Consider the following 27,903-nt stretch of genomic DNA (forward strand, 5'->3'; position numbering starts at 1 on the left):
GTCAGTATTCGCCATCTGAACGATCGAGTGGGTACCAGAGTTGCCGGCCGCTGTGGCCGAGCATTTCCATGCGCTTCAGTCCGGAATCGTGCTGCTGCCTCGGGCACGGATGTTTGTGATGTCCTTAGATTAATTAGGTTTAAGTAGTTCTAAGTCTAGGGGACTGATGGCCTCAGATGTTAGGTCCCATAGTGCTTAGAGCTATTCGAACCATTTGAACCAGAGTCGGCGCCTGCAATTTCACCCGTGGTGTGTGTTTGACCATGTGTCGGTAGCTGGTAACTCACAACTGCTTGTGCGACTGAGTTGCAGATGTACTCCACATGAGAATTTTTAGCATATTGCAGCCCCGTCACCAACTGTAATAGACTAATATTTTGAAGCATCAGCCTCAGTTGCGCAAATTTTCAGGTCTTTACCAGGTTTCGGCTAAATTAATCTAGCTTTCTTCAGAAGCATAAAATTACTATAACATGTCAGAGTAAGACACATTCAACATTAAATTTAAAACCTATACTACCGTGGTACCACAGATTTTAATTTTAATGTTGACAGTGCCTTACTCTGGCATGTTATAGTAATTTTATGTTTCTGAAGACCTCTAGATTAATATAGCCGAATCCTGGTAAAAACCAGAAAATTTGCGCAACTGAGGCTGATTCTTCAAAATATTACTCCATATGAACTGGTGCAACAACAAATGTTCATTAAACGGGAAACCTCTAATAGGATGTACTAATATTTTTTCCGGCAGTGTATAAGCCGCATGTATTTCGTTTTGTGAAATACTATTCTATTGAATATGATTATTGCCTCGCCTAAATAATGCTATCTTCTAGGTAAACCATCCTCCACAGCGTTTATTCTTTCCCTTGTTCATCCCATTGGCCCGTAGGGGCAAGAAGAGTTGGGAATGCGGGTGAACTGTCAGTGATACGTGCGTCCTGCCCTTTCGCCAAAGAGTTTATGTTAGGGAGACCATTTTATCCTCGAACTCTTTTCAGTCTTTCACCTTTAAGCAGTCCTGTAGAAGAAGTTGTACTTTCCAATTTCACTAGCAAATGGAGCGAGGGAAAAACAACTATCCATATGCTTCCGTGCGAGCCCTTATTTCTCTCACCTTGTGTTTGCGGTCTTTACCTGTAATTAAAAAAAAAAGTTACTGCGGATGAGTGAGGGTTTTCCAACTATGAACAACTTTTCCAGGGTGCAACATGGTAATTTACCTAGCAAGAATGATTCTGGTCAAATTTAGATGTGTTCCAATGGAGAAAATTTTGTCAGTATTGTATGTAGTAGTAAATACGTTACATTATTTACTACACGTCAGTAATCATTAAATGAAACCAAATTTAGAAAAAAATATTATCAAAAACCATCTACATGTTAAAAATTTTTTGAAACAGAAATTATTGACAACTAACACAAATTTCCATTTTCAAGACAGGGAAAATGGTTAAGACCTTGAAGAAACTCAGTTCATTTACGAATACCACGTGCTACATGTAAAAAAAGAATTTCCGTTTCAAGGTACAAGATGGTGAACGACTGACGATGTTTGGCTTAACCGCCCACACATTATAAAAATAGTTGTAGAATTTGACCTACCATAAAATTTTGTAATTCAACAGTTGACAACTTCTTCCAAATTGATTTAATACATTATGCAGCTCTGAAATATGTAGAGCTCTTAATACTTACCAACGCTAAACCAAACACAGCCTCATGCCTTGAGGCAAGGCTATTTTGTTATTCAAGCATTCATAGATTCGTAATGAAGACTGTGACGCAATAATCGTCAATAACGAGCCATACTAGTGCCGAAGTTGTGGTTTGACGGTTTCTGGACTTATTGGTGACAGTTCCGTTGACATTTAACCGCCGGAGGTGTTGATGTTGGTAGGAAAGTGTGAAATGTAAAGTCCAGTCATTCAATTGAGCGAAACTTAGTAGATGTATGACCTAGCATACAGAAAAGGCGCTACGGGACAGGAAGCACGCGTCAAACATTGTGGGGTCCGGGATGAGTGAGGGAATAAAGTAACATGTAAGCATTGCTCTGAAACAGAGGGAGGAATTTAATCGAAGCTTCGTACAGACATGGTTTACTACCTAGGAGTCGGTAAGCTATTCCACACTGTGGGAATGTAGCGCTACATATTATACTAGGTGGACTTGTAAATACTTGTACTTATTTGGGCACCGTATTAGTTCTTTGATGAAAACGGAAGAGACTATTCAGGTCGGCCAGTGTGGCCGAGCGGTTCTAGGCGCTTCAGTCTGGAACCACTCTACCCATACGGTCGCAGGTTCGAATCCTGCCTCGGGCATGGATGTGTATGATGTCCTTAGGTTAGTTAGGTTTAAGTAGTTCTAAGTTCTAGGGGACTCGTTTGTTCTGTTGCCCGATTTAGCTCGGTATCTGTATTGCACTAAAACTGCACAAAATATTAATGTCGGCTTTGCTCGCTTTGTGTGATGTTTGGAAACAACCTTGCACCATTGACTCCCGGTACTTGCTGCCGACAACAGTAAGGCCTACTCTATTGTTAATCCTCAAGCTTGCCTTTGTTACTGCTGGACTTAGTATCGGATTTGTTTTTCCGGTAGTGTTAATAGCGATATACAGGAGCATGGATATGTTTACCGGTGAAGAATCGGCCCAGCTCAGCTGTTAATATCGTTATGTAAGAAACTTTCACAGTTCCACAACTACACTCACGCTCATATATATGAAGGATGATGACGATACATGTTGAAACAATGCTCTGGTGGTCGGTTTGCGGGTTTAAATCACCTCGGGGTATGACCATGCGGTGCATTTGACCTGCGGTCGTCGCACGGTGGCGCTGGCAGCAGAGGTGTGTTGGTGCATGTCAGAGTACGGTGCAGCGAGAAAGTGTGCAGACGTTTACAGACGTGCTAATGGTGACTGTGTGTTGAAAATGACTCAAAGAACACATATTGGTGACGTTATGAGGGGTAGAATACTAGGGCGCCTGGAGGCTGGTCAAACACCGTAGGTCGTAGCACGGGCACTCCGTGTGGCACAAAGTGTGTTCTCAAGATTATGGCAACGATTCCAGCAGACAGGAAACGTGTCCAGGCGCTACAGTACGGGACGTCTACAGTGTGTAACACCACAAGAACACCGATATCTCACCATCAGTACCCGCAGACGTCCACGGAGTACTGCAGGTAGCCTTGCTCGGGACCTTACCACAGCCACTGGAATAGTTGTCTCCAGACACACAGTCTACAGACGACTGAATAGACATAGTTTATTCGCCCAGAGACCTACAAGGTGCATTCCACTGACCCGTGGTCACAGGAGAGCCCGTAAAGCCTGGTGTCAAGAACACAGTACATGGTCAATGGAACAGTGGTCCTAGATTATGTTCACGGGCGAGTCCAGGTATAGTCTGAACAGTGATTCTTGTCGGGTTTTCATCTGGCGTGAACCAGGAACCAGATACCAATACCTTGAAAGGGACCTGTATGGAGGTAGAGGTCTGAAGGTGTGGGGTGGGATTATGATTGGTGCACGTACACCCGTGCATGTCTTTGACAGAAGAACTGTAACAGATCAGGTGTATCGGGACGTCATTTTGCAAGAGTATGTCCACGTTTTCAGGGGTGCAGTGGGTCCCACCTTCCTCCTGATGGATGATAACGCACTGTCCCACCGAGCTGCCATCGTGAAGGAGTACCTTGAAACAGAATATATCAAGCGAATGGAGTGGCCTGCCTGTTCTCCAGACCTAAACCCCATCGAGCACGTCTGGGATGTTCTGGGTCGACGTATCGCTGCACGTCTTCAAACCCCTACGACACTTCAGGAGCTCCGATAGGCACTGGTGAAAGAATGTTAAGCTATACCCCAACAGCTGGTCGACCACCTGATCCAGAATATGCCAACCCATTGTGCGGCCTGTGTACGTGTGCATGGTGATCATATTCCATGTCGATGCCGGGGTACATGCGCAGGAAACAGTGGCGTTTTGTAGCATATGAGCTTCGGGACTTTTTCCTCAACTTATCACCAATACCGTGGACTTACAGATCTGTGTCATGTGTGTTCCCTATATGCCTATGTTATTAGCGCCAGTTGTGTGTAGTGACACGTTGTGTGGCACCACATTCTGCAATTATTGGCCGTGCGATTCTAGGCGCTACAGTCTGGAACCGAGCGACTGCTGCGGTCGCAGTTTCGAATCGTGCCTCGGGCATGGATGTGTGTGATGTGCTTAGGTTAGTTAGGTTTAATTAGTTCTACGTTGTAGGTGACTGATGACCTGAGAAGTTAAGTCGCATAGTGCTCAGAGCCATTTGAACCATTTTGCAATTATCCTTAATTTATGAGCATAACTGTACATAAATAACTACTGCAACCGTAGTTGGACATCTACTGTAGCTCAAACTGCATTAAAGAAGCAAACTTATAAAAAAGTGGTGACTGAGACAAGGATGTTATATGGATTTCAGGGCCACCTAATACGACCTGAAGATGACAATCAAAAAATTCTGAAATGTGTGTGAAATGTTATGGGACTTAACTGCTAAGGTCATCAGTCCCTAAGCTTACACACTACTTAACCTAAATTATCCTAAGGATAAACACACACACCCATGCCCGAGGGAGGACTCGAACCTCCGCCGCGATCAGCCGCACAGTCCATCACTGCAGCGCCTTAGACCGCTTTTTTTTTTAATAATTTGTATTGAACAAACTAAAAGTACATATATATTCACTATGCAAGAGTTCTTCAAGGTACCATTTAAACACATACAAATGACTGTTAGTTAAACAAAAAAATATTAAAAAGAAAAACATTAAATACAACAAAATATAACATATTCTGTCTTCTTCCTTTTTTTTTTTTTTTTTTTTTTTGGGGTCGATGCATGAGAAGAACGTGGATAAGGGTGTTGCATCAGGTGACATGTGACAGGTACGCATGATACACCCCAACTTTGAGGGGGATCAAGGAAGACGCTGCGGAGATAACCGGCAAAAGTTTGTCGGTAAGATGGATTTCGGGTGAGGGTGCTATGCGCGGTCACAACTTTGTACCAGAAGTCAAGGACTGTATGCGGACCACTCTGAAAGAGGTATTATAAAGCCTGTCCTCGAAACCAGATGAGGGCATGGTGCTTAGCAAGAGGGTAGTGAAATGTCTGGGGCAACAACAGGAAATCCGAGGTTACCGTCGTTGGCGGGGCACGGAGGTAAAAGCCCACGATGCGTTGGATGAGGAGCCATACGTTTTGTTTCAGGGGGCACGTAAGACGGTGCTCGTCGGTGTCTTCGAGCTGACAGTCAGGGCAGAGTGGGGAGGTGGCCAGTCCTATGCGATAAAGTCGACTATTAGTCAGGAATTTTCCATAGACTAAAATATACCAGAGTGCAGACACAGACGACGGTAAAAAGGGTGCATGCACACACCCCCAAACCGTGCGCCAGTGAATGTCAGGATGCTGTAGCACCATGGGGTCGCAAGGGTTGGACAGCATAAACAAACGATAATAATCTTTTGTACGGGGAGGACGGGTGACTGGAAGATCGGCCCGAACGTAGCTGAGTTCTATGAAACAATTGGCGACGTGGTACAATAATGGAGAAATAGGTGCCACATTGATCGGTGGATCGAGAGAAGCTGGTCGGAGGATATCTAAGAGAATGCGTGTTAAGGACGGGGCCGGCCCCTGCCAGTGTCGCGTGTGGACAAAGAGTGCAGAAGATCGTGCCCGCACGTTGACGAGTCCGAGGCCACCTTTTGCAGGAGGCAGTGTTAGAGTGTTGTAGCGGACTTTGAAAAGTGCCCCTGCTGACACGAAATATCCAAAGGCTGATTGGATGCGGCGGCCAAGGAGTAACGGCATTGGGAGGATCTGGGCGACGTGTACCAGTTTAGGGGTGACATACATGTTGACATAGGACACACGTTGGAGTTGGTTTAAGTTACGGTGCACTTGACTGCGGACATGGTGCCGAATCGACTGCAAAAGCCGCCGGTAAGCCAGGGCCACTGTGCGGTGTGTGGAGCTCGTAAATTCGATACCCAAGTAACGAAGGGTGGCACTGACTGGGAGTGGGGTCGGCACCATAGCCGGGAGGCCGCGCCCAATGTGCATCATAGTCGATTTACGGACATTAAGAATGCTACCATAAAAACGTCCATACTGGTGGATCCATTGGATGGTGTCATTGAGTTCCGTGGAGGAGCAGGTGAGAAAGAGGAGATCGTCCGCATAAGCCCTACAGTGAAAGGTGTAGTCACGCAAAGTGAGGCCCTGCAGTCGAGAGGTAAGTCCAGTGATGAGGGGCTCAAGTGCAATGGCATATAGTAAGGTAGACATAGGGCATCCTTGACGCACAGAGCGGCGTATAGGAATCGGTCCTACAAGCCTCCCATTGACTTGTACCATTGAGACCGCGGGAAGTAGTAACCGGCGAATGGCATCGACAAAAAGTAATGGGAACCCCATACGTGTCGCCACCATGAGGAGGAATGGGTGTCGAACGCGATCAAAGGCACTCGTGAAATGGACGGATACCAGTGCTGCACGAAGGCGACAAACCGACGCCAGTGCAATGAGGTCACGGCATTCTCCTAGGGCTGTTTGTAAGGTGGCCCCACAATCTCGTGCAGTCTGCTCAGGTGAAAGGACCGTAGGTAAGACGGTGCGTACGCGCGCTGCTAAGAGGCGTGCGTAGATTTGTAGTCTGCATTCAGTAGTGTAAGGGGGCGATATGCAGACACATGAGACCCTCCGTTCGGTTTAGGCACAGGTAGAAGAATGCCAGTGACGGATTCAGGTGGAATTGGGAAGGACGGAGTAAAGAGTTCCTGAATCATTTCCGTCCAGCGAGGAAGCATTAACGTGGTGAACGCCCGGTAAAACTCCACCGGGAAACCATCTGGTCCGGGTGATTTGTTTTTGGCCCCTTTGTTGATCGCATCTACCACCTCTTCTGCGGTGATTGCAGACATCATGGACGTTAATTCCGCTACGGTGAGGGTCCGATCAGGGGAAGGACGGAGATAATCAGGAATGGGCGTCGCCATCGGTTCATCATCATAAAATTGGCGATAATGTGCAGCAAAGGCAGACACCACTGCCGCCTGTGTTGTGCGGTGAACACCATCGAAGGTCGTGATGTTGGGGACGAAAAGTCGACGTCGACGACTATGGTCGGATGCGGCATGGATTGTGGATGGGGTTTCGTCGTGGAGGAGGTCTTGTCGTCGGGAACGCACCACGACACCATGCAGTCGTGCACGTTGAAGAGAGAAGAGACGAACTTTAGTACGTTGTCGTTCCCTATGGGTGTCAGGTAATGGAGGGAGTGCATCGAGCTCACGGAGGACGGCGTAGTAAAAATTTGTGGTGTCTCGATGCCATGCTGCTGCTTCCTTGCCACATTGTATGAAGGCCTTTCTGATTGCAGGTTTGGCACATTTGAGCCACAAATGGAACGTGGATGTGTACTGCGGAAGGCGTCTTTCGCAAGACGCCCATGTAGTGGCAATACATTGTCGGCAGTGTGGATCATTAAGGAGGGAGGTATTAAGCTTCCAGTAACCTCTGCTGCGCCACACTGATTGAGGTGGCAGAGCCAGGGAGCAAATTACGGCGCAGTGGTCCGAAAATGCAAGGGGCCATCGTTCAGCTTGGGCGACTTCATTGGCAAGGTGGGCAGAGACATAAAACCGGTCCAGTCTGCTCGCAGAATGTGCTGAATAATGGGTAAAACCGGGGGTATTGCCATGAATTTTCTCCCAAACGTCCACTAGATGAAAATCTTCGATTAAGGTGAGCAGCGCCGGGCATGGCGAATAACCAGGCATTTGGTCCTGCGGGTGTAGAACACAGTTGAAATCGCCTCCCATGATAAGGCGATCATAGCGTCCAGAAAACAGGGGCGCCACGTCATATCCGAAGAAAGTGGACCGCTGCCGACGGTTCGTGGAGCCAGACGGAGCGTAGATATTGATGACGCGCGTGTCGAAGATGGTAACAGCCATGCCTCTTCCACAGGGAAGGATTGTCGTGTCCTTGAGTGGGATTCCTTCGCGTATGTAGAAAGCCACTCCACGCCCTGATCACATGTGGACGTGTATGAGTCGTAGCCGTAGACTGGTGGTAGTGTGGCAATGCGTACTTCCTGAAGAAGGGCGACGTCGACGTCAGACGCTCGAAGCATATCACATAGGAGTTGCAGCTTGGGTGCAGCACCGATCATGTTGATGTTCAGTGAGGCAAACCGGTACGTTTGTTTCAGTGGTGGTGGACGCGCATCTACCATCACCAAGGGAAGTAAGAGGAGGGCACCGACAGGAAGTCCCGTCCCATCAGCTGCAGTGCGTCGCTTTTGATGTTAACAGGCAGCCTTGTCCGGCGGAGGCAACTCATCCGGAGGAGGGGGCGTATCTTCGTCAATGTCGTCGGCCCATGCTCCTGTGCCGTGGGTCTGTCCAATGTCCATGGGAATTGCGTCGTGGTGAGAGAGCTCTGGAGTTGTCGGCGGGGAGACAGGCGTCTCAAGCGGCGCACCGATCGTTACATTGTGCGTGGCGACCTCCATAGTGGTCCCGTCCTGCGAAACGTCTTGTTCATCGTGAAAGTTGTCCGCCGACCTCTGTGTGGAAATGTCGGCTGGTTGGGTGTCGTCGTCGTCGTCGCGGGTGGCGACGCTTTGAGAGCCCGTGGGTGAACGGCGACGGCGTTTGCGCCTACGTGGCGAGCGTTGTTTGCGCACGTGTTCCTCAGTGTCGGACGACGGCAAGGAGGAGCGTCGACCTGGTTCGAAGGCGTCGGTGGGTACAATGAAATTGTCAAACAGGTGTTGTGAAGAAGTACTGTTCTCCTCAGCGTCCGGTGCGGGAGCCTGTTCGGCGGCAAGGTTGTCAGGTGGGACGTCCGCACCGTCCATAGGTGACTGGGACGGTGGGACGTGCCGATCGGAAGGACCGGGCGACGGACTGGACGAAACTGTAGACGGGAGCTGCGCGACACGTCGTTGAATGCATTCAGACCGTAGGTGACCTTCTTTCCCGCAACCGGAACAGGTCCGAGGTTGGCCGTCGTACATTATAATGGCACGGCGGCCTCCGATACGTAGATAGGAAGGCACGTGTTTCTGCAACTCGATGCGGACCTGTCGAACACCGTTTAAAACGGGATAGGTTTGAAATTGTACCCATCGTTCGGCAACATGTTCCAGAACCTTGCCATAGGGACGGAGCGCCTCGATGACGACGTCTGCAGGTAGTTCGAACGGCAGTTCGAAGATCCTTATCGTCCGTGTGCCGAGACCTGCGTGATCGACGGTAACGGGTCCGACGTTGCCGTCGGAATGACAGAAGCGCTGTCCACGTTTTGCCTCTTGAAGCACCTTGTCGCACGCCGTATCGTTGATCATTTTGACGTAGACGGTACTGCTAACTATGGACAAGTGGATACCAATTAGATCCGTTAGTGGTATTTTAACTTCACCGCGAATAAATCGTTCTACCTGCAGGGCCTTGGGTCGGGCGAAGTCGGAACAAAAGTTGAAACGTAATGTCTTCTTCCGGTAGTTGTGCGCCATGGTGGTCTAGAAGGGAAAACGGCACTTACAGCGGCCGAAGTAAACACAAACACACCGTGCGCGCCTCGCCCGCAGCGCTCTGGCGCGTGACCGCCTCGCAGCACTGCCGGCGGCAGACTGAAGCTTACACACTACTTAACCTAAATTATCCTAAGGATAAACACACACACCCATGCCCGAGGGAGGACTCGAACCTCCGCCGCGATCAGCCGCACAGTCCATCACTGCAGCGCCTTAGACCGCTCGGCTAGAAGACAATCACGCCGAAATAGGCGTAATAAAGAAATAATCAAACATAGGAACGTCTTTGGTCTCACAGCGTAATATAACACGGTAGAGAAATAGTCTGAAGGTGGTTCAGAGAAACCTCTGCCAGGCACTTATGTGTGAACTGCAGAGCAGCCATGTAGATGTAGATGTATATGTAGATGCATAAAAAAGGTTGGCAACCTGAAAAACAATATTTGTACGTATAATCTGGTTATGCTAAAATTTCGAAATATTCTTTACGGTAAAGCTGATACAGTCCCGTTGCAGGGCTATGCTCTGCCCACTCCAGATATCAGAGAGGTTTATTTATTTCGGTACAGCGGCGGGTCACGCAGTGCTGTTCCGTGATTAGGCGTGACAACGCGGTGGCCGTGAGCGCGTCCAGCACCGCGAGTTGCTGCCGGTGATTTGCGGCGACAGCGACGGGCCGGTCGGCGCTTCCGCGGCGTGATTTGCGCGGCGCTGCTCGTCGCTCGTCGCCAGCGGTCCTCGCGGTAGGCCGGCGTATCTCGCGGTTACAACCGCCCGCCACGCCGGCGTTCTGTCGCAAACACCGCCGGCCACACGGCCGGACTGTGTTATATGTCGAGTGCCGAGTCGGCCTTTGTCGATCGCAGCCAGCATGACGTAACTCAGACCGGATGGACAAAAAGTGACCTGGGCTGACCATCGTGTCATCCTGCCGCGGAACCGGCGCGATACCGCTTCGGCTGAACGTGTCACGTCAAATTACCTTAATAATTGCCTATACTGGCTAACAATTTTTCCGTGACTGTGTTATAACACAGGGTGCATGTGTGAAATGCAAGCAGTTACAGTGTTCACGGATTACTAGCCTCACAATTTTCATTTAGCCGGCTGCTGTAGCCGAGCGGTTTTAGGCACTTCACTACGGAACCACGTTGCCGTTACGGTCGCAGGTTCGAATCCTGCCTCGACCATGGATGTATGTGATGTCCTTAGTTTAATTAGGTTTAACTAGTTCTAAGTCTAGCGGGCTGATGGCCTCAGATGTCAAATCCCATAGTACTTAGAGCCATTTGAACCATTTGAACTTTAATGTACACTCCTGGAAATGGAAATAAGAACACATTGACACCGGTGTGTCAGACCCACCATACTTGCTCCGGACACTACGAGAGGGCTGTACAAGCAATGATCACACGCACGGCACAGCGGACACACCAGGAACCGCGGTGTTGGCCGTCGAATGGCGCTAGCTGCGCAGCATTTGTGCACCGCCGCCGTCAGTGTCAGCCAGTTTGCCGTGGCATACGGAGCTCCATCGCAGTCTTTAACACTGGTAGCATGCCGCGACAGCGTCGACGTGGACCGTATGTGCAGTTGACGGACTTTGAGCGAGGGCGTATAGTGGGCATGCGGGAGGCCGGGTGGACGTACCGCCGAATTGCTCAACACGTGGGGCGTGAGGTCTCCACAGTACATCGATGTTGTCGCCAGTGGTCGGCGGAAGGTGCACGTGCCCGTCGACCTGGGACCGGACCGCAGCGACGTACGGATGCACGCCAAGACCGTAGGATCGTACGCAGTGCCGTAGGGACCGCACCGCCACTTCCCAGCAAATTAGGGACACTGTTGCTCCTGGGGTATCGGCGAGGACCATTCGCAACCGTCTCCATGAAGCTGGGCTACGGTCCCGCACACCGTTAGGCCGTCTTCCGCTCACGCCCCAACATCGTGCAGCCCGCCTCCAGTGGTGTCGCGACAGGCGTGAATGGAGGGACGAATGGAGTCGCTTCTGCCTTGGTGCCAGTGATGGTCGTATGCGTGTTTGGCGCCGTGCAGGTGAGCGCCACAATCAGGACTGCATACGACGAGGCACACAGGGCCAACACCCGGCATCATGGTGTGGGGAGCGATCTCCTACACTGGCCGTACACCACTGGTGATCGTCGAGGGGCACTGAATAGTGCACGGTACATCCAAACCGTCATTGAACCCATCGTTCTACCATTCCTAGACCGGCAAGGGAACTTGCTGTTCCAACAGGACAATGCACGTCCGCATGTATCCCGTGCCACCCAACGTGCTCTAGAAGGTGTAAGTCAACTACCCTGGCCAGCAAGATCTCCGGATCTGTCCCCCATTGAGCATGTTTGGGACTGGATGAAGCGTCGTCTCACTCGATCTGCACGTCCAGCAAGAACGCTGGTCCAACTGAGGCGCCAGGTGGAAATGGCATGGCAAGCCGTTCCACAGGACTACATCCAGCATCTCTACGATCGTCTCCATGGGAGAATAGCAGCCTGCATTGCTGCGAAAGGTGGATATACACTGTACTAGTGCCGACATTGTGGATGCTCTGTTGCCTGTGTCTATGTGCCTGTGGTTCTGTCAGTGTGATCATGTGATGTATCTGACCCCAGGAATGTGTCAATAAAGTTTCCCCTTCCTGGGACAATGAATTCACGGTGTTCTTATTTCAGTTTCCAGGAGTGTATTATTCAAGGCTTAAGTAGGTATAATATACAACCAGTCGCTGGCTCTAACATTAGATAAGGTTCACTGTGTCATCAACTACACTGCGGAACAAAATTTGGCGTTCACTTTTTCGTAACCCCTAATTGTCTACGACTGCAAGTCTGAAATTTGCTTCAACCGTGCCTAAAAACTCCTGTGACGGTGCAATAGCGTGACACCACGCGACGCCACTCTCTCCATAAGCGACGCTTTGAAGATCAGGGTCGATGAAATATGCGGAAAAAAGACCATAGTTAAAACTTCATGAGAGCTGTAATGTTGGTCGGTGGTATCACATTGGCACCAACTAATACCTCAATTCAACCTAACGTCACCCTGGACGTGATACTTGATGGGACACTTGTCAAATGGTTCAAATGGCTCTGAGCACTAAGGGACTTGACTTCTGAGGTCATCAGTCCCCTAGAACTTCGAACTACTTAAACCTAAATAAGGACATCACACACATCCATGCCCGAGGCAGGATTCGAACCTGCGATTGTAGCGGTCGCAAGGTTCCAGACTGAAGCGTCTAGAACCGCTCGGCCACTCCGGCCGGCGGACACATGTCACATCGCATCTTAACCTGCAATTCACCCAGTTCACCCCATTTTTGACGTCTTTGCGAAGTAACTCAGACCCGCTACATTCTGCTTTCAAATCATGCGGTTTTCTCGGAGTGATCGAGGAATACATTTCATATAAAGCTCCGCTCATAAGCCTTACAACAAGCCCACAGGGGGTGGCATAAAGGGCGCCAATAAAACCACCCGTTTTCCTGGCGCATCAATTTACATACAGGGTTATTACAAATGAATGAAGTGAATTATTTGAGATATTTTCACAATGCTTTGCACACACATACAAAAACTCAAAAAGTTTTTTTAGGCATTCACAAATGTTCGATATGTGCCCCTTTAGTGATTCGGCAGACATCAAGCCGATAATCAAGTTCCTCCCACACTCGGCGCAGCATGTCCCCATCAATGAGTTCGAAAGCATCGTTGATGCGAGCTCGCAGTTCTGGCACGTTTCTTGGTAGAGGAGGCTTAAACACTGAATCTTTCACATAACCCCACAGAAAGATATCGCATGGGGTTAAGTCGGGAGAGCGTGGAGGCCATGACATGAATTGCTGATCATGATCTCCACCACGACCGATCCATCGGTTTTCCAATCTCCTGTTTAAGAAGTGCCGAACATCATGATGGAAGTGCGGTGGAGCACCATCCTGTTGAAAGATGAAGTCGGCGCTGTCGGTCTCCAGTTGTGGCATGAGCCAATTTTCCAGCATGTCCAGATACACGTGTCCTGTAACGTTTTTTTCGCAGGAGAAAAAGGGGCCGTAAACTTTAAACCGTGAGATTGCACAAAACACGTTAACTTTTGGTGAATTGCGAATTTGCTGCACGAATGCGTGAGGATTCTCTACCGCCCAGATTCGCACATTGTGTCTGTTCACTTCACCATTAAGAAAAAATGTTGCTTCATCACTGAAAACAAGTTTCGCACTGAACGCATCCTCTTCTATGAGCTGTTGCAACCGCGCCGAAAATTCAAAGCGTTTGACTTTGTCATCGGGTGTCTGGGCTTGTAGCAATTGTAAACGGTAAGGCTTCAGCTTTAGCCTTTTCCGTAAGATTTTCCAAACCGTCGGCTGTGGTAAGTTTAGCTCCCTGCTTGCTTTATTCGTCGACTTCCGCGGGCTACGCTTGATACTTGCCCGCACGCGTTCAACCGTTTCTTCGCTCACTGCAGGCCGACCCGTTGATTTCCCCTTACAGAGGCATCCAGAAGCTTTTAACTGCGCATACCATCGCCGAATGGAGTTAGCAGTTGGTGGATCTTCGTTGAACTTCGTCCTGAAGTGTCGTTGCACTGTTATGACTGACTGATGTGAGTTCATTTCAAGCACGACATACGCGTTCTCGGCTCCTGTCGCCATTTTGTCTCATTGCGCTCTCGAGCGCTCTGGCGGGAGGGACCTGAAGTGCGGCTTCAGCCTAACTAAACTTTATGAGTTTTTCTACGTATCTGTAGTGTGTCGTGACCATATGTCAATGAATGGAGCTACAGTGAATTTATGAAATCGCTTCAATCATTTGTAATAGCCCTGTATATTTAGCGCTCGAAAATGATAGTTCGCAGTACGATGAATAACAGGAGGATGTTCTTGACAAACTTTGACACCCTTGGACGTTTAAACACACATTATGAGGCTGCAACACTTTCATGTACAGAGCGACAGTAATTTTTGCTCTCGTGTACAGACTGTAACCACTAGTGGCCGTTCGAAACCATTAGACGAAATGTGAACGTAATATGAAGCAGCAGAAGGTACTTTTGCTCAATGGGGATGCAGCACCACAATGTCCTTAGAGGAGGATTGAAACGTTCTATGGTGCGAGCAATGTCAAATGTAGTCAATAACTTCTTAGCGTTACTGATCTTTCTCTTTCAGCCGCGAAATGTATGGGAATCAACGCCACTGGGAAAGGTGTCGTTTCATAGACGCCCTTTATTCCACGTCATGAGGCTTTCTCGTATTCTTTCAGTGCGGCGGTGTGTCTCCCTCAGCCAACCATAAGAAAACCGGGTGATTTCGATAATGGATGTCGCGGTTCTGACATCCATGGCAGGGACGTCAAAAGCAGGAGAGAAATTTGGGTAATGGGGGCTGCTAGGCCAGCCGGTGTGGGCGAGCGGTTCTCGGCGCTTCAGTCTGGAACCGCGCCAACGCTACGGTCGCAGATTCAAATCCTACCTGGGGCATGGATGTGTGTGATGTCCTTAAGTTAGATGACCTCAGATGTTAAGTCCCATAGTGCTCAGAGCCATTTGATACATTTGGGGATGCGACGACCTTCGTATAGTATGACCTGTCCACGGTGGCGTTGGGCAGAATTTTGCTAAAATTTGGTGCCAATGTGACGCCATTAATCTGCTCATATGATCTTTTGAGCTGTGGCCTTTTTTCGCATGTGTCGACACTTTGCTGTACGAAGCATTGCCGAGCCCCCGGATCCGCTTCAGAGTGCCAGGTCATTGCGCCATTACAGAGAAAGACTGTAGATATCTCTCGGACAAATTTCAAAATTATGCGTCGCAGTGGGAGGTAATTATGGGATTTCGAAAATATCTTCATTATTCTATTGCGCAGCGTTTCGACTAACTGTAAGATCAACATCGGAAGGATGTGGTACGGAACATTATTTTCTGAGCCATTGATACTATGATCATTCTGAGTGCATTGCAGCGTGGTGCCCATGAGAAATTCATTCCGATAACGAATTTGTTGTGGATACCAAGGTGTTGTGAAATCGTCATCACTTTAGTATCAACACTGCCTGCCAGAAAAAGTGAGGCACCCGGTCGGACGGCAATGTGACTTCATACATACAGAAACATCATTGATGGTAATGTAAATGAGTAGAGTTGCAGTTCTGTGTGTCAAATAGAAAGGCAACCGGAGTAAATTGCTCCGTTAGTGTGTTGTGTTGTTACCAGACTGGCAGGTTATGTAAGGTGCACGAAAAACGTCAAATCATAGAGAAAGACTCGGAGATGCCGCGCACACGTGTAAGTTCAAAAGTGGTTCAAATGGCTCTGAGCACTATGGGACTTAACTGCTGTGGTCACCAGTCCCCACGAACTCAGAACTACTTAAACCTAACTAACCTGAGGACATCACACACATCCATGCCCGAGAAAGGATTCGAATCAGCGACCGTAGCGGTCGCGCTGTTCCAGACTGTAGTGCCTAGAACCGCTCTGCCACCCCGGCCGGCTACATGTGTAAGTGTTATGAATACCTGACAGAGCTTGAAACGGGCCTCCTTTGTCTCCATTTGGCAGGAAGGCGAATCGTGCAATTCGCAGATATATGGTGGGTATTCTGATGTGCCAGTGACCCGAAGTTTGATCGCGAGGAAACGTACTAATCGTCAAGGAGACAGTCGACAACGTCTGATCTTCACAAGAGAGGATCACCGTACTGTGCACCAGTCACGTATTAATCCCTTCTCATCTGAGTATACCACTCGAGGGCGGTAATGGACACCACGCAAAATTCTGTGTCATTATACACCATTGGTCCGAGACTAACACCAGCCGGACTAGGACATTACCTACCCTTGCATAGGCTGTGGTTAGGACCAGAACGTAAACGTCTGCATGTGGAGCGATGTGCTAACCGGATACCATGGATTACTGAGAAATGTTGTCGCACTGCCGTTCAGCGATGAGTCGCGGCTCTGCGCTGCACTGGACGACCCCTATCGGCGAGTACAGCGGCGATTTGGGGAAAGGTGCCACTCATACAATGCTTTGGAGAGGCACAGCGATGTTACTCCTCTCGACACAGTCAGGTGAGCCGTTGGGTAGGACGTCAAGTTGCGAATGGTAGTGACGGATGCTGAGGATGACACAGTGGTGCAGAGGACGTGGGACGGAGATTGTATCCGAGCTGGTATCACGCAAGTGCTAATGGAAATATACAGGGTGATTCAAAAAGAATACCACAACTTTAGGAATTTAAAACTCTGCAACGACAAAAGGCAGAGCTAAGCACTATCTGTCGGCGAATTAAGGGAGCTATAAAGTTTCATTTAGTTGTACATTTGTTCGCTTGAGGCGCTATTGTCTAGGCGTCAGCGTCAGTTGATGCTAAGATGGCGACCGCTCAACAGAAAGCTTTTTGTGCTATTGGGTACGGCAGAAGTGAAACGACGACAGTTGTTCAGCGTGCATTTCGAACGAAGTATGGTGTTAAACCTCCTGATAGGTGGTGTATTAAACGTTGCTATAAACAGTTTACAGAGAATGGGTGTTTGTGCAAAGGCAAAAGTTCTGGACGGCCGAGAACGAGTGATGAAAATGTAGCACGCATCCAGCAAGCATTTGTTCTCAGCCCAGGAAAATCGACTCGCAGAGCTAGCAGAGACCTGCAAATTCCACAATCAACTTATCTGTCCGTAACTACCTGAACGTCAACTACCCGACGCTATGGATCGGCCGCCAGGCAGCCCGTGACAGAGCACTTCATCACTGGCCTCCAAGAAGCCCTGATCTTACCCCCTGCGATTTTTTCTTATATGGGTATGTTAAGGATATGGTGTTTCGGCCACCTCTCCCAGCCACCATTGATGATTTGAAACGAGAAATAACAGCAGCTATCCAAACTGTTACGCCTGATATGCTACAGAGAGTGTGGAACGAGTTGGAGTATCGGGTTGATATTGCTCGAGTGTCTGGAGGGGGCCACATTGAACATCTCTGAATTTGTTTTTGAGTGAAAAAAAACCTTATTAAATACTCTTTGTAATGATATATAACAGAAGGTTATATCATGTTTCATTCATTAAATACACATTTTTAAAGTTGTGGTATTCTTTTTGAATCACCCTGTATATGGGGTTCTTAGTGCGCACAGGAATACTTAAAACGTCCCACTGGCATTTCATGGAGACTCATGACATTTGTTGACGATCATTGGAGCGCCTGAAGACGGTAACAAGATACTGTCGCATAAGAGGTAACACAACAGGATGTACGATGTCCATGACATACCCTCGTGCAGTCAGAGTTCTCTCAGTCACTGGACATCAAGGATCAGTTACAACAGCTGTGGGCCAACGGCTTTATGGTACCTTTCCCAACCAAATCACTGTATGCATCGATGTAAGAAGAGATGCAACCTTATACTGATGTGCTCACGCTGCCACGTTTTTGTAAAATCGATTCGATTTTGTAATCACTGAAGCAACACCACATAACCTTTTAAACTATGAAGTTCCATTTATTTTCATCCACTCCTTCAGCATGTTTCACTTTTTTGTCATGCAGTGTAACTGTGTATAGCTTAGCAAATAATTTTCGTGTAACATCTCCGACTGACGAGTGTACAGTGGATCGAAAACCAGATAACAGTGAAGGCAAACTACGAACTGGCCTTAATCGATCGACAGTACTGACCGACCACCGTGTCATCCTCAGGCCATTGGCGCCACTGGACGTGGGTATGGAAAAAGATGTGGCCAGCACAGTGCTCAGTGAGAGTGACCAGAGCAGCTACTTCTCAGACAAGTAGCTCCTCATTTTCCAGCAGTGTTCGGCACACTCGGTCACTCATCCATCCAAGAGCAAGCAGAGCCAGACAGCGTTTAACCTCGATCTTGGGGTGTGCAACGGCGTTACCACTGCAGCAAGGCCATTGACAGAGACAATGAATCGTGTCAAATTCACAGAAGCGACTGGTTGGATATTATACCTCCATAGAACACCAATTAAAACATAGCTGCAATTCGTCATCCGCTATGTATATAAGATGTTTACGGCAACCTGTTGCGGTACCTACATTTATAGTACACAAATCACTATGAAATTCCAGTTGCACAAGTGTCAATGGCCTCGCGTATTTTTGCCAATACGACCACTCACATTGTGCCTCATGACGTTTCCTAACCTAACCTTCACTCAAAAACAATAACTGAGTTTACGTCTGCGCCAAACAATCACTTATAAACGATAACTTCCAGAAGGGCGAGTGTTTGGACCCGTACCTCTGTCTTCTGTGGACAGTTGCAATCTTTGCACACCTCACTAATCAACTTCAAAGTTCTAACATGTCTTTCGACTCCACTATATACAGTGTATTTAAAATGTAATTAAGAAACCTTCTATTCTATGTACACCAGGTGTTAGTTTACCAATGCCTTCGTTCCTCCAATGTCATTCTTGATAGTGACGTGATTTATATTATTGGTACAGTATAGTAGCAATAAATCTACCTTTGGCCAAAAACAATTACTTTTATGAGAATACGGAGACCATTCTTCAGACTTTAAAAAATAATTATATTACCGCTGTTACTACACTACTGTTCACATTGTTCTAGTTACACGCTTATAGATTAGTTTAACCAATAATCTGATTTTGACAAAGACTCTTCTACAAACTTTACTTAATGGTTCTAGTATCAGTTGCACATATTTAAATTAAGTTATACTCTGAAACATAGATTTTGTATGCTACACGGCTTTCTTTACACATTTTACCATGCAGAACACCTGTGAAACTTCGAAGTTAAAAGAAAATGTAAACACGTCGAAGAATACTTGTTTATAAAGAAATCGCATTATTTTCAAAAACATGTCTATAGGTACCGTGATGCTCCTAGTGTCTCAAAGGTGATTTTTATGCTGTAGACATAGTCCATTATTAAGAATTTCTATGAGGTATACAGATGTTAATATATGTATCAAACAAGAATAGTATGAAAGTATTTTATTTGCAATATTATAAATCTTTTAAACGTGCCTGTCTCCAATTTGACGTGTATTATTTCGCGTAAGTAGCAATGTGTCTTTTCCTACATTTTTTGTATTCCTACCTGGAGTTTCCATTGTTTGTTATTTTAATATAAATTATTTGACAATTGCAACTGACATTATATTCAGTAAGTAAGTTTTGTACAAATATTTATTTTAGTTGTAATATTATCATCGTCACACTTACCAGTGTATGGATAACAGTTGCGCTGACTCTTCCACAATGGATAAAAAATAACAACATAACGACGACAAACATATAAATGCCAGGTCTTACTGTCAGAGTGCTTTGTGCACATTTTTTGTTCAGCGGGATGAGGTGAGAATGGTCATTTTGTAATCATGGTACTGTACAGCATGCAGTACTTTCAGGAATTATACTACATTATTTCAAGAACATGTACCAGCTGCGTTGAAAATTGTATTGTTCGTCAAGTTGCGGCGTTTGCTCATCATAATCGAAATTGGTAGAGAACTGAATGCAATCGAAATTGGCAGAGACTATATGCAGCAAACGTATCTAGAGAACATTGAAACCAAGTAAATATTGTATGGAACTAATAGAAAAGGTCATCTGTCCTATATGGATTTTTGTTGCATAACAGATCCCTAGTGTTCATGATGTGAAGGTATCGTGCACCTAAGTTTTTAACGCAGGCGGGTGGCTGTCCTCGAAACAAAGACGTCGTTCCTGGGATTCATTACTTTATTTGCTGTATCATTTTCACTGTATTTCATGGTGAATCTCGTTATCTCCAAACAACTTCTGAAGCATCACTCATGTCTATACCCTGCTCATTGACACGTATCAAGAGGAATTGAGGTCCAAAATCAGATCCTTGTGACGGTTACACTCCAATTAGATCCCAACTACTTATGGAAGAGCTTGCAGTTTTCACATAACAGTATATAGAAGTCAGTAAGACATCGAAGTAATGTACAGAACTTATATACGAGATCTATCTGGTACGAATTTTCATTACATACTGATCTGGTGGGGTTCATGCACTTCGGGTGCTGATGACATAGTACAGTCATGTGCCAAGCCCGAAGCAGGCCGAACAAATCAGCTGAGAGGTGTCTGTCTAGGAGTAAGATGTCATTCCTGGGATTCACTTCATATTTGGCAGGTCCTTTACGATATATTTTGTAGTGAAACGTCTGCTTTCTTCAAAGAAATTTTGTCTCATCTGTCATCTTCATGTACCACTTATTAGCCGTTTCATACCTGATTTTTTTTTTTTTGAGGAAAGAAAAGTTTTCTTTGTGTGGTAATGATTCTAGGTGATGATGAAATGATTTTAGATGCAAGATTTATTCAAAAATATGTGCTCATTTTCAAAATATACTTTGTACACTTGACTTCATTTTATCGAGTAAAATAACTAAATACGGCATACTCTCTGTTGTAGTAAATAGTAAAACTATCATTTGAAAATTGTCATGAAAAATAACAATAAACAATACGCAAGAATACGGTAGAATATAGTGATTCAACCACATGCGTATATACTGGTGATCACGTGCTGCTGCGTACTGCTACATTTACTTGCTGATATTTTCATAGTGATGCCCAGCAGTTGGCAGCACTAGCATATAACGAAAAGATTAAAAGTTAGTTGTAGCTAAGACACAGTAAAAGTTAATTCACACATTTGTAGCCAGAGGATGTGAAAGGGTTAATAAGTATCCAGAGCTACTTGGGCCTAGAATGGAACCCTGTGGTAACTGCCCAATTCGCAACTCAATATTCGTATTTGAATTTCAATTATACGCCATGTATTTATGGAATAGGCCACCTGTTGCAGTCTCCCCGATGATCTGGGTGCCGAATCAGCTGGTGGGCGCGCCGTCAGGTACAGACGTGATCATCGACTGCCACACGGAGGCGTACCCGCGCGCCATCAGCTACTGGGTCTACAACAACGTGATGCTGCTGCCCACCAGCAAGTACCACACCGACATCCAGGAGACGTCGTACCGCTCGCACATGAGGCTCACCATCCGGGGCCTCACCGCCAACGACTTCGGCAACTACCGCTGCATCTCCAAGAACTCGCTGGGCGAAACTGAGGGCTCCATAAGGCTCTATGGTGAGTCTGTCTGCTGGATCAAACCCCTGTGGAAAGAACGTAAAGTGTACCTTCTTTTGTATCCATAGTGTGTGTTAATTGACACTCTTCTCCGTCGAATTACCACGAATGTCAATATAAATGACTGCTCCCTTGATATGTTATTCGTGCAGTGAGACGCAGTAGTTTACTTTCGCTGTGATTGCTAAATACCAGTTATGGTTACAAGTTTCATAACACTCGAATTTGAACGTCAGTTCTTTGTTTAAATATCAGGTTGATTCGTAACTGATGCAAACCTAGTATAGTATGTGGCTAATTTGGTCTTTAGCCCACTGGCTGATCACACAAGGTTGGCCGACCATCTCCTGTACCAATCGAAGCTCAATTTTTATCAGTACTTTAGGGCCCCTACACTCACAGTGGTGTATCACTTACGTGACAGTAACGAATCTCTGTCACATTTAACCATTTTTTAAAGTCATCAATATTTATTTTTTTGGAACTCTATTTCCAGTCTTTTACTATATTTTTCTTTTCACAGCTGCTTCACTTAATATCCGTCTCCAGCAGTTTTCTATTTCTGTCTGTACTCTCCACTGCAACTTCCGACAGCAAGTTACCGTTCTTCGCCGCCGCTGCAGAGGTCCCACCTTCTCCAGCAGAGGACCATCCACACATTTTTTTCTTCTCCAATTCCTTTAGTGCTAGAAAAACAAGCGCCATTTTTAATATCAATTTTGTGATCCAAGAAACAATCCATAATGGTATCTGCTCATGGTTTGGTAAACTTATTCAAGAGTAGGGAACGCTTACATTGCAGAACGAAATGAAATGGGGGCTTGGATGAAAATCGGAATGGCTTTAAGAGGGGTAGGACGTCATAATCATAAAGCGCCATTTTTAATATCAATTTTGTGAGCCAAGAAACAATCGATAATGCTATCTCCCCACGGTTTGGTAAACTTATTCAAGAGTAGGGAACGCTTACATTGCATAACAGAATGAAATGGGGGCTTGGATGAAAATCGGAATGACTTTAAGAGCACAGTTATAAGTGGCGGTCAAATGAAACGAGGTAGATGAAAAAATGTAGGTACAGTGTTTATTATTTCAAATGTATTCGTCTCAACTGTTAACATATTTTTCCAGTGGGGACAAGACAGTCATCGCCTACGGAACCATGATTGCACCCAGGCGTGCCCCTCTTCATCCTAAAGAAACCGACAGCCACTAATGTCTTTCTTCGGGGCTCCAAAAAATATGGAGATGGCATGGGGAGAGGTCGGGAGAGAGTATGGAGAATATGTAAGGGCCTCCTAGCAAAACGTGTGCAGCGTGCTCAAAACAGTCTCGGTAACATGTAGTAGGATCATCCGCACGCTTTTCTTATATTTACTGTTTTTTGTGTGTCCTTAATTGTTTAGTTCTATGTTTATACATTTCCCAGTCAGCATTCTGTAAACTACGTACTGGCTCCTCCATGACCAAGCAACTTTGGCTTTCCTGTTCCCAAGAAGCCCGAGCAATAAAATATAAAAGTACAACAAACAACATATGCTCCCAAGTTCCCACGAAACCTGATAAATAAAATAACAAAGTCCAATAAGTTGCGGATACACTATGGGCTACAAAAGTTTTTGGAAACGATGACTGTGCGTCACAAATCAATCTGGAGTGTAAAATATATAGTTTGTGTTGGCTTTAAGGTATTTTGGTTGAAATAAATTGTATTTGCGAATGAGTCTCCTACATTTTCAAAATTTCGCTATGAGAATGTTAGAAATTTTGAGGATTTGAATAGTGAGTGTCAGTCTCGTTTTCCATAACGTATTACGCACAAGCAGAAACTCAAATATCTGACTCACGTGCGGCATCTACTCATCCCCAGACGTTCACAGAATACCAAGAGAGCGCGAGTGGCAGACATTCCAAGAGATTATCACAAGAATGTTGCAGAGAGACTGTTGTTGAAGTAGCCTGACACAACAGTGTGGAATTTGAAGCTGCGGAAAAGCGTTCGGAATGCGATCATTGAACGAGCGCTGGTGAGGTGTCTCACTTCACTTTGTTACCAGACACTCACTGTTTATTGCTTACAGTTGTTTTGTGTTTCTTATGTGGAATTGATGGGCATTGCTCCATTCTGCTCTGGTATGATGCAACAACGTCGTTTCCATATTCCAAATAAAGGCAGTCTCTTCCTTAGTGAGACACAGGCCTATGAACACCGGGTTATCTAGATTGTTTGGTAACTGGTGCTGGGTGAGTTCATTTACCTCCTTTGTCCTAAATACTCTGCTTCGCGTGTGTATCATGGTTTCTTGCTGCTGCATGGTCGGTTTCATCGTTTCAGGATTTTTATCTTCAGTCTCACGTTTGTGCTTTTCGCTTCAGCTGCTTTCTTCCAAGGTTTTAAGTTTGACTACGGTGATCGCCGCCATAGTTCTTAATGCTGACAAACGCGGATTCCGCTGCCTTTTTAAGGTAAGTTTGCATATTCGCACCATAGCTTATTCTGCCACTTAATGGTATAGGTAGGTCTGAGAGACAAACTTTTATGTAATAATTACTTTTTCATGTTTTGCAGTTAATCTGATGATGCGGTAAGAGCGTGAAACGCTTTATTAGTCAACAAATGTTGCAACACAGACTGTCTCTTTAGGAAAAAGGGACCGATGACTTCTGCAGTTTGGTCCCTTTAATCCTTAAACCAACCAACCAACCAAGCAACAGACTGTCTGTTTTGGAATTGACAGGGAGTTTATTCAGACACAAAGCGCGCACACACTCACACACACACACACACACACACATACATACACACACACACACACACACACACACACACACAAACACACACACACACACACACAAACACGTGCAGTTCAATGGGACAATGAGCAACAGTGCCCAGAAATGAAATAAAACAGAAATAAAATAAAACAGTTCCAGTCTCCCAGTACTACCACAGTTTTCGGCAGTTCTTCCTTGCTCATAAGGCGAATGTCGGTAGCGGAAAGATGCGAACTTCGTATGTACACATACCCAAATATCTCTGACACACTTTCGACACTCAACTTTTTGTCAGAGATTAAATTAGAAATAATGCTCATACCCTAGTTCTGCATATAGTAAACTCTCAACTTTCTGTGTTTGATTAAAGTAGAAATAGTGCTTGTCTCCCGGTTTTGTCCACGGTTTTCGTGAAATTTTCATTGCACAGAAGGTAAACGGTGAAATTAGAGATTCGCTCCCAAGTATACCTAATTGCGGCTTCCTTGTCTTTCTGCCAGCTATCGTGACGTTTGGCTGGAAAAGTCCGAGACCGTACAATGGCTCTACTGGAGTGTAAAGTAAGCCGATGAAAGTAGTTCATTGCTTCAGAAGATTCAAAATTTCTAAAGGCAAGGAATGTTGTGAAACATTCCAAGCAGAAATAAACAAAATCAGTAAGATGCAGATGTTGGTAAGGATTGTCAAGAATAACGCAAAATGATGTAAATCTAACAAAGATTTGAAGAAATTATAATCCGCATTGTTTAAAATGTACTTGCGAGAAGCTATTAAGAGCTGCAGAATGAAGTATGAATCGATCATAGCTGGCGATAACTGTCGCGAATGATCATTTAGTGATTACCTCCAACGAAGCAGGTACAAGCTGCATATCGCGAAAACTGATGACCAGAGTGCAGATATAAGGGTCAGAAACAGGAATATCGGTGAACAATTGTCTGTCTGAAACCAAGAAACTGCAGCGTAAAATAATGTAAACAATGTGAAGGGACAATAAGTACCGAATAGCTTTGTTGCAGATGATGAAATTAACAGCTCTGGTCTTTAAAAAGGCAAAGAAAATAAAAATAAGAAGCTACTTTCGGTACTTGAGATGAGAGACGAAAAAATTGTGACAAATTGTCAGATAAACACTGTGCTGGATACGGTCCATTGATGAACAACATCCGGCTTAAGCGAAAAACAGAAAACTATCAACTCTCATGATGACTCTGATCTTGATCCTTAGATGTCCGACTAATGAAAAAAGATATATAAAAATTAATATTCACAGAGAAATTATTGGGCCATTTATTACTTACGGAAGAAGTACATTCTAGTTGACAACAGAGGAAAAGATTTATTACCACTGTAAATGGACAACGTTACATACGCTTTTCTGGTATGAGATGTGCATTTAATTAGAAAGCAAGACAGAAATATTATAAACACAAAGGATATGAACAGTAAAAATGACAGTGGTAAATATAAGTTATGAGAATGTAGCTAGTTATCGAAATGAACGAATTAGTATGTTTCTAATAGGAACCCGACCAAACTTCACACAGTTGGACATAAGTATATACCACAGGACGATTTATCTGGCGGAGATGGTATAAATTATTTATTTATGCATTTATTTTACCTGGCAATATTAGGGCCTTCAGGCCCTCTCTTACACCTAACCAGGCATACTCAGATTCAACAAATTTCAGTTTCTACAGAACATTAAGGACATATAACATGTTATACAGTATTAATGTTACAGAAAAAAATAGAGATTATAAAAGTAGTACAATGATAATTACAATAATCAAAATTAATTATAACAATCAAGAATAATAATAATAGTAATGACTATGTATATGAAAGTAAACATATTTTTTCTTTTATGAATGTCAGTCCTATTGCTAGTTTGGAATTTTCTCGTTATATTCTTGCAGCTTGTGAGTTATTCTCATCAAGCAGAGACATAAGACGATAGAATGGGGTGAAAGAGATATAGAAGAGGTAGATAGGTTAGAGGAAGGGAAATAGAATGGCAAAATTCGAAGCTATGATGGAGAGGAGAAAGAAAACGATGAGAGGGTCTCAACAATGGTGGCTATACCGTCCCTAATATGTAAGTCTTGAGTTCCCTCTTGAATGTTGAGTGGTTCTGGATAAGACGCAGATCACAGGGGAGCGCGTTCCATAGTCGTATGGCTGAGATGGAGAATGACACGGAGAAAGATTTTGTGTTATGTAAAGGTACAGCCAAGATGCTAGACGTATCCGATCTGGTATTGCGGTTGTGGAATGATGATGGGTGTTTAATGTGAGAAGATAAGTATTGGGGGCACCAGTGGCTAAGAAATCGATGAAGTAAGCACATCGTGTGGAGATCGCATGCCTTATGTGGGCGTATCCAACCCAGCTGGGAGTATGAAGGACTGATATGATCATACAACCGTATATTGCATACGTATCTGACGCAAGCATTCATCACTAGCTCGAGGCATTTCGAATTTTCACTATTTGTGCCGTGTTGAACTACATCACAGTAGTAAAGATTAGGCAAGACTAGTGTTTGGACAAATTTTTGTTTAACATGGGTTGGAAATATTTTTCTAAATTTTTGAATTGCATGTAGGGAGGAGAGCGATTTCCGGCAAGCTGTGACTGTTTGTTCTTCCCAGTTTAGGTGTTCATCCAAGATTATTCCAAGGTATTTTACTGTTTTTTGGTATGGTAGTTGGGTACCATTGAGGAGTATTTGAAGGACTGTTTCGCGAAAGTACTGACTGATTAACTTTGGATGAGATATAAGTATGACCTGGGATATCTTGGGGTTTAGTTTCAGACCTAGGTTCTGTGCCCATCGAGAAACAGAGCAAAGATCTGCGTTCATACTCGCTACTGCGTCAGCAATGTTCTTGGGGCTTGCACTTATGTACAGTTGGATGTCGTTGGCATATAGATGGTAGTTGCAGGAGTGAGTCAGGAGGAAAGGTACATGCTTTGACAGGTGATACTACAGGTGATTGTGAACAAAAACTTCTCATAAACATATGCCCTTTTCTTAACCGTCTCCGGGTAAACCAATGAAAACAACTGGGAAGGGGAAAGGTGCAGGTGACGTTAAATTAAGATACTGTTAGGTTATGGTTAATTTAAATGTGTAATTCCTCACAGAAGATTTTCAAACAGTCCGCCGTCAATTTCAATGCATGTCACTGCTCTTGTGTTGTGTCACCGATCGGAGCTGAGGTTTGCATTTCTTTACCTGGGCACAAGCATGTAAAATACGAGCGAGAAGTACCTCTCTTGTATCCACTCCGCGCCCTTCAGCCACCCCCACAAACAGTAATGCAGTGGGGTAAGATCGAGTGAACTCGGTGGA

General features: G+C 45.5%; 1 protein-coding gene across 2 annotated transcripts in view; it reads left to right on the forward strand.

Moving 5' to 3' along the window:
* Window positions 1-27,903, forward strand: part of LOC126094596 (lachesin) — a 326,905-nt gene that overhangs the window by 209,873 nt on the left and 89,129 nt on the right. For both annotated transcript variants that reach the window (XM_049909067.1, XM_049909076.1), the window contains exon 6: window positions 21,483-21,767. In XM_049909067.1, coding sequence (XP_049765024.1) covers window positions 21,483-21,767 — 285 coding nt within the window. The remainder of the gene's footprint in view (window positions 1-21,482; window positions 21,768-27,903) is intronic.

This window comes from Schistocerca cancellata, chromosome 1 (genome assembly GCF_023864275.1).
Source record: "Schistocerca cancellata isolate TAMUIC-IGC-003103 chromosome 1, iqSchCanc2.1, whole genome shotgun sequence".
NCBI lineage: Eukaryota > Metazoa > Arthropoda > Insecta > Orthoptera > Acrididae > Schistocerca > Schistocerca cancellata.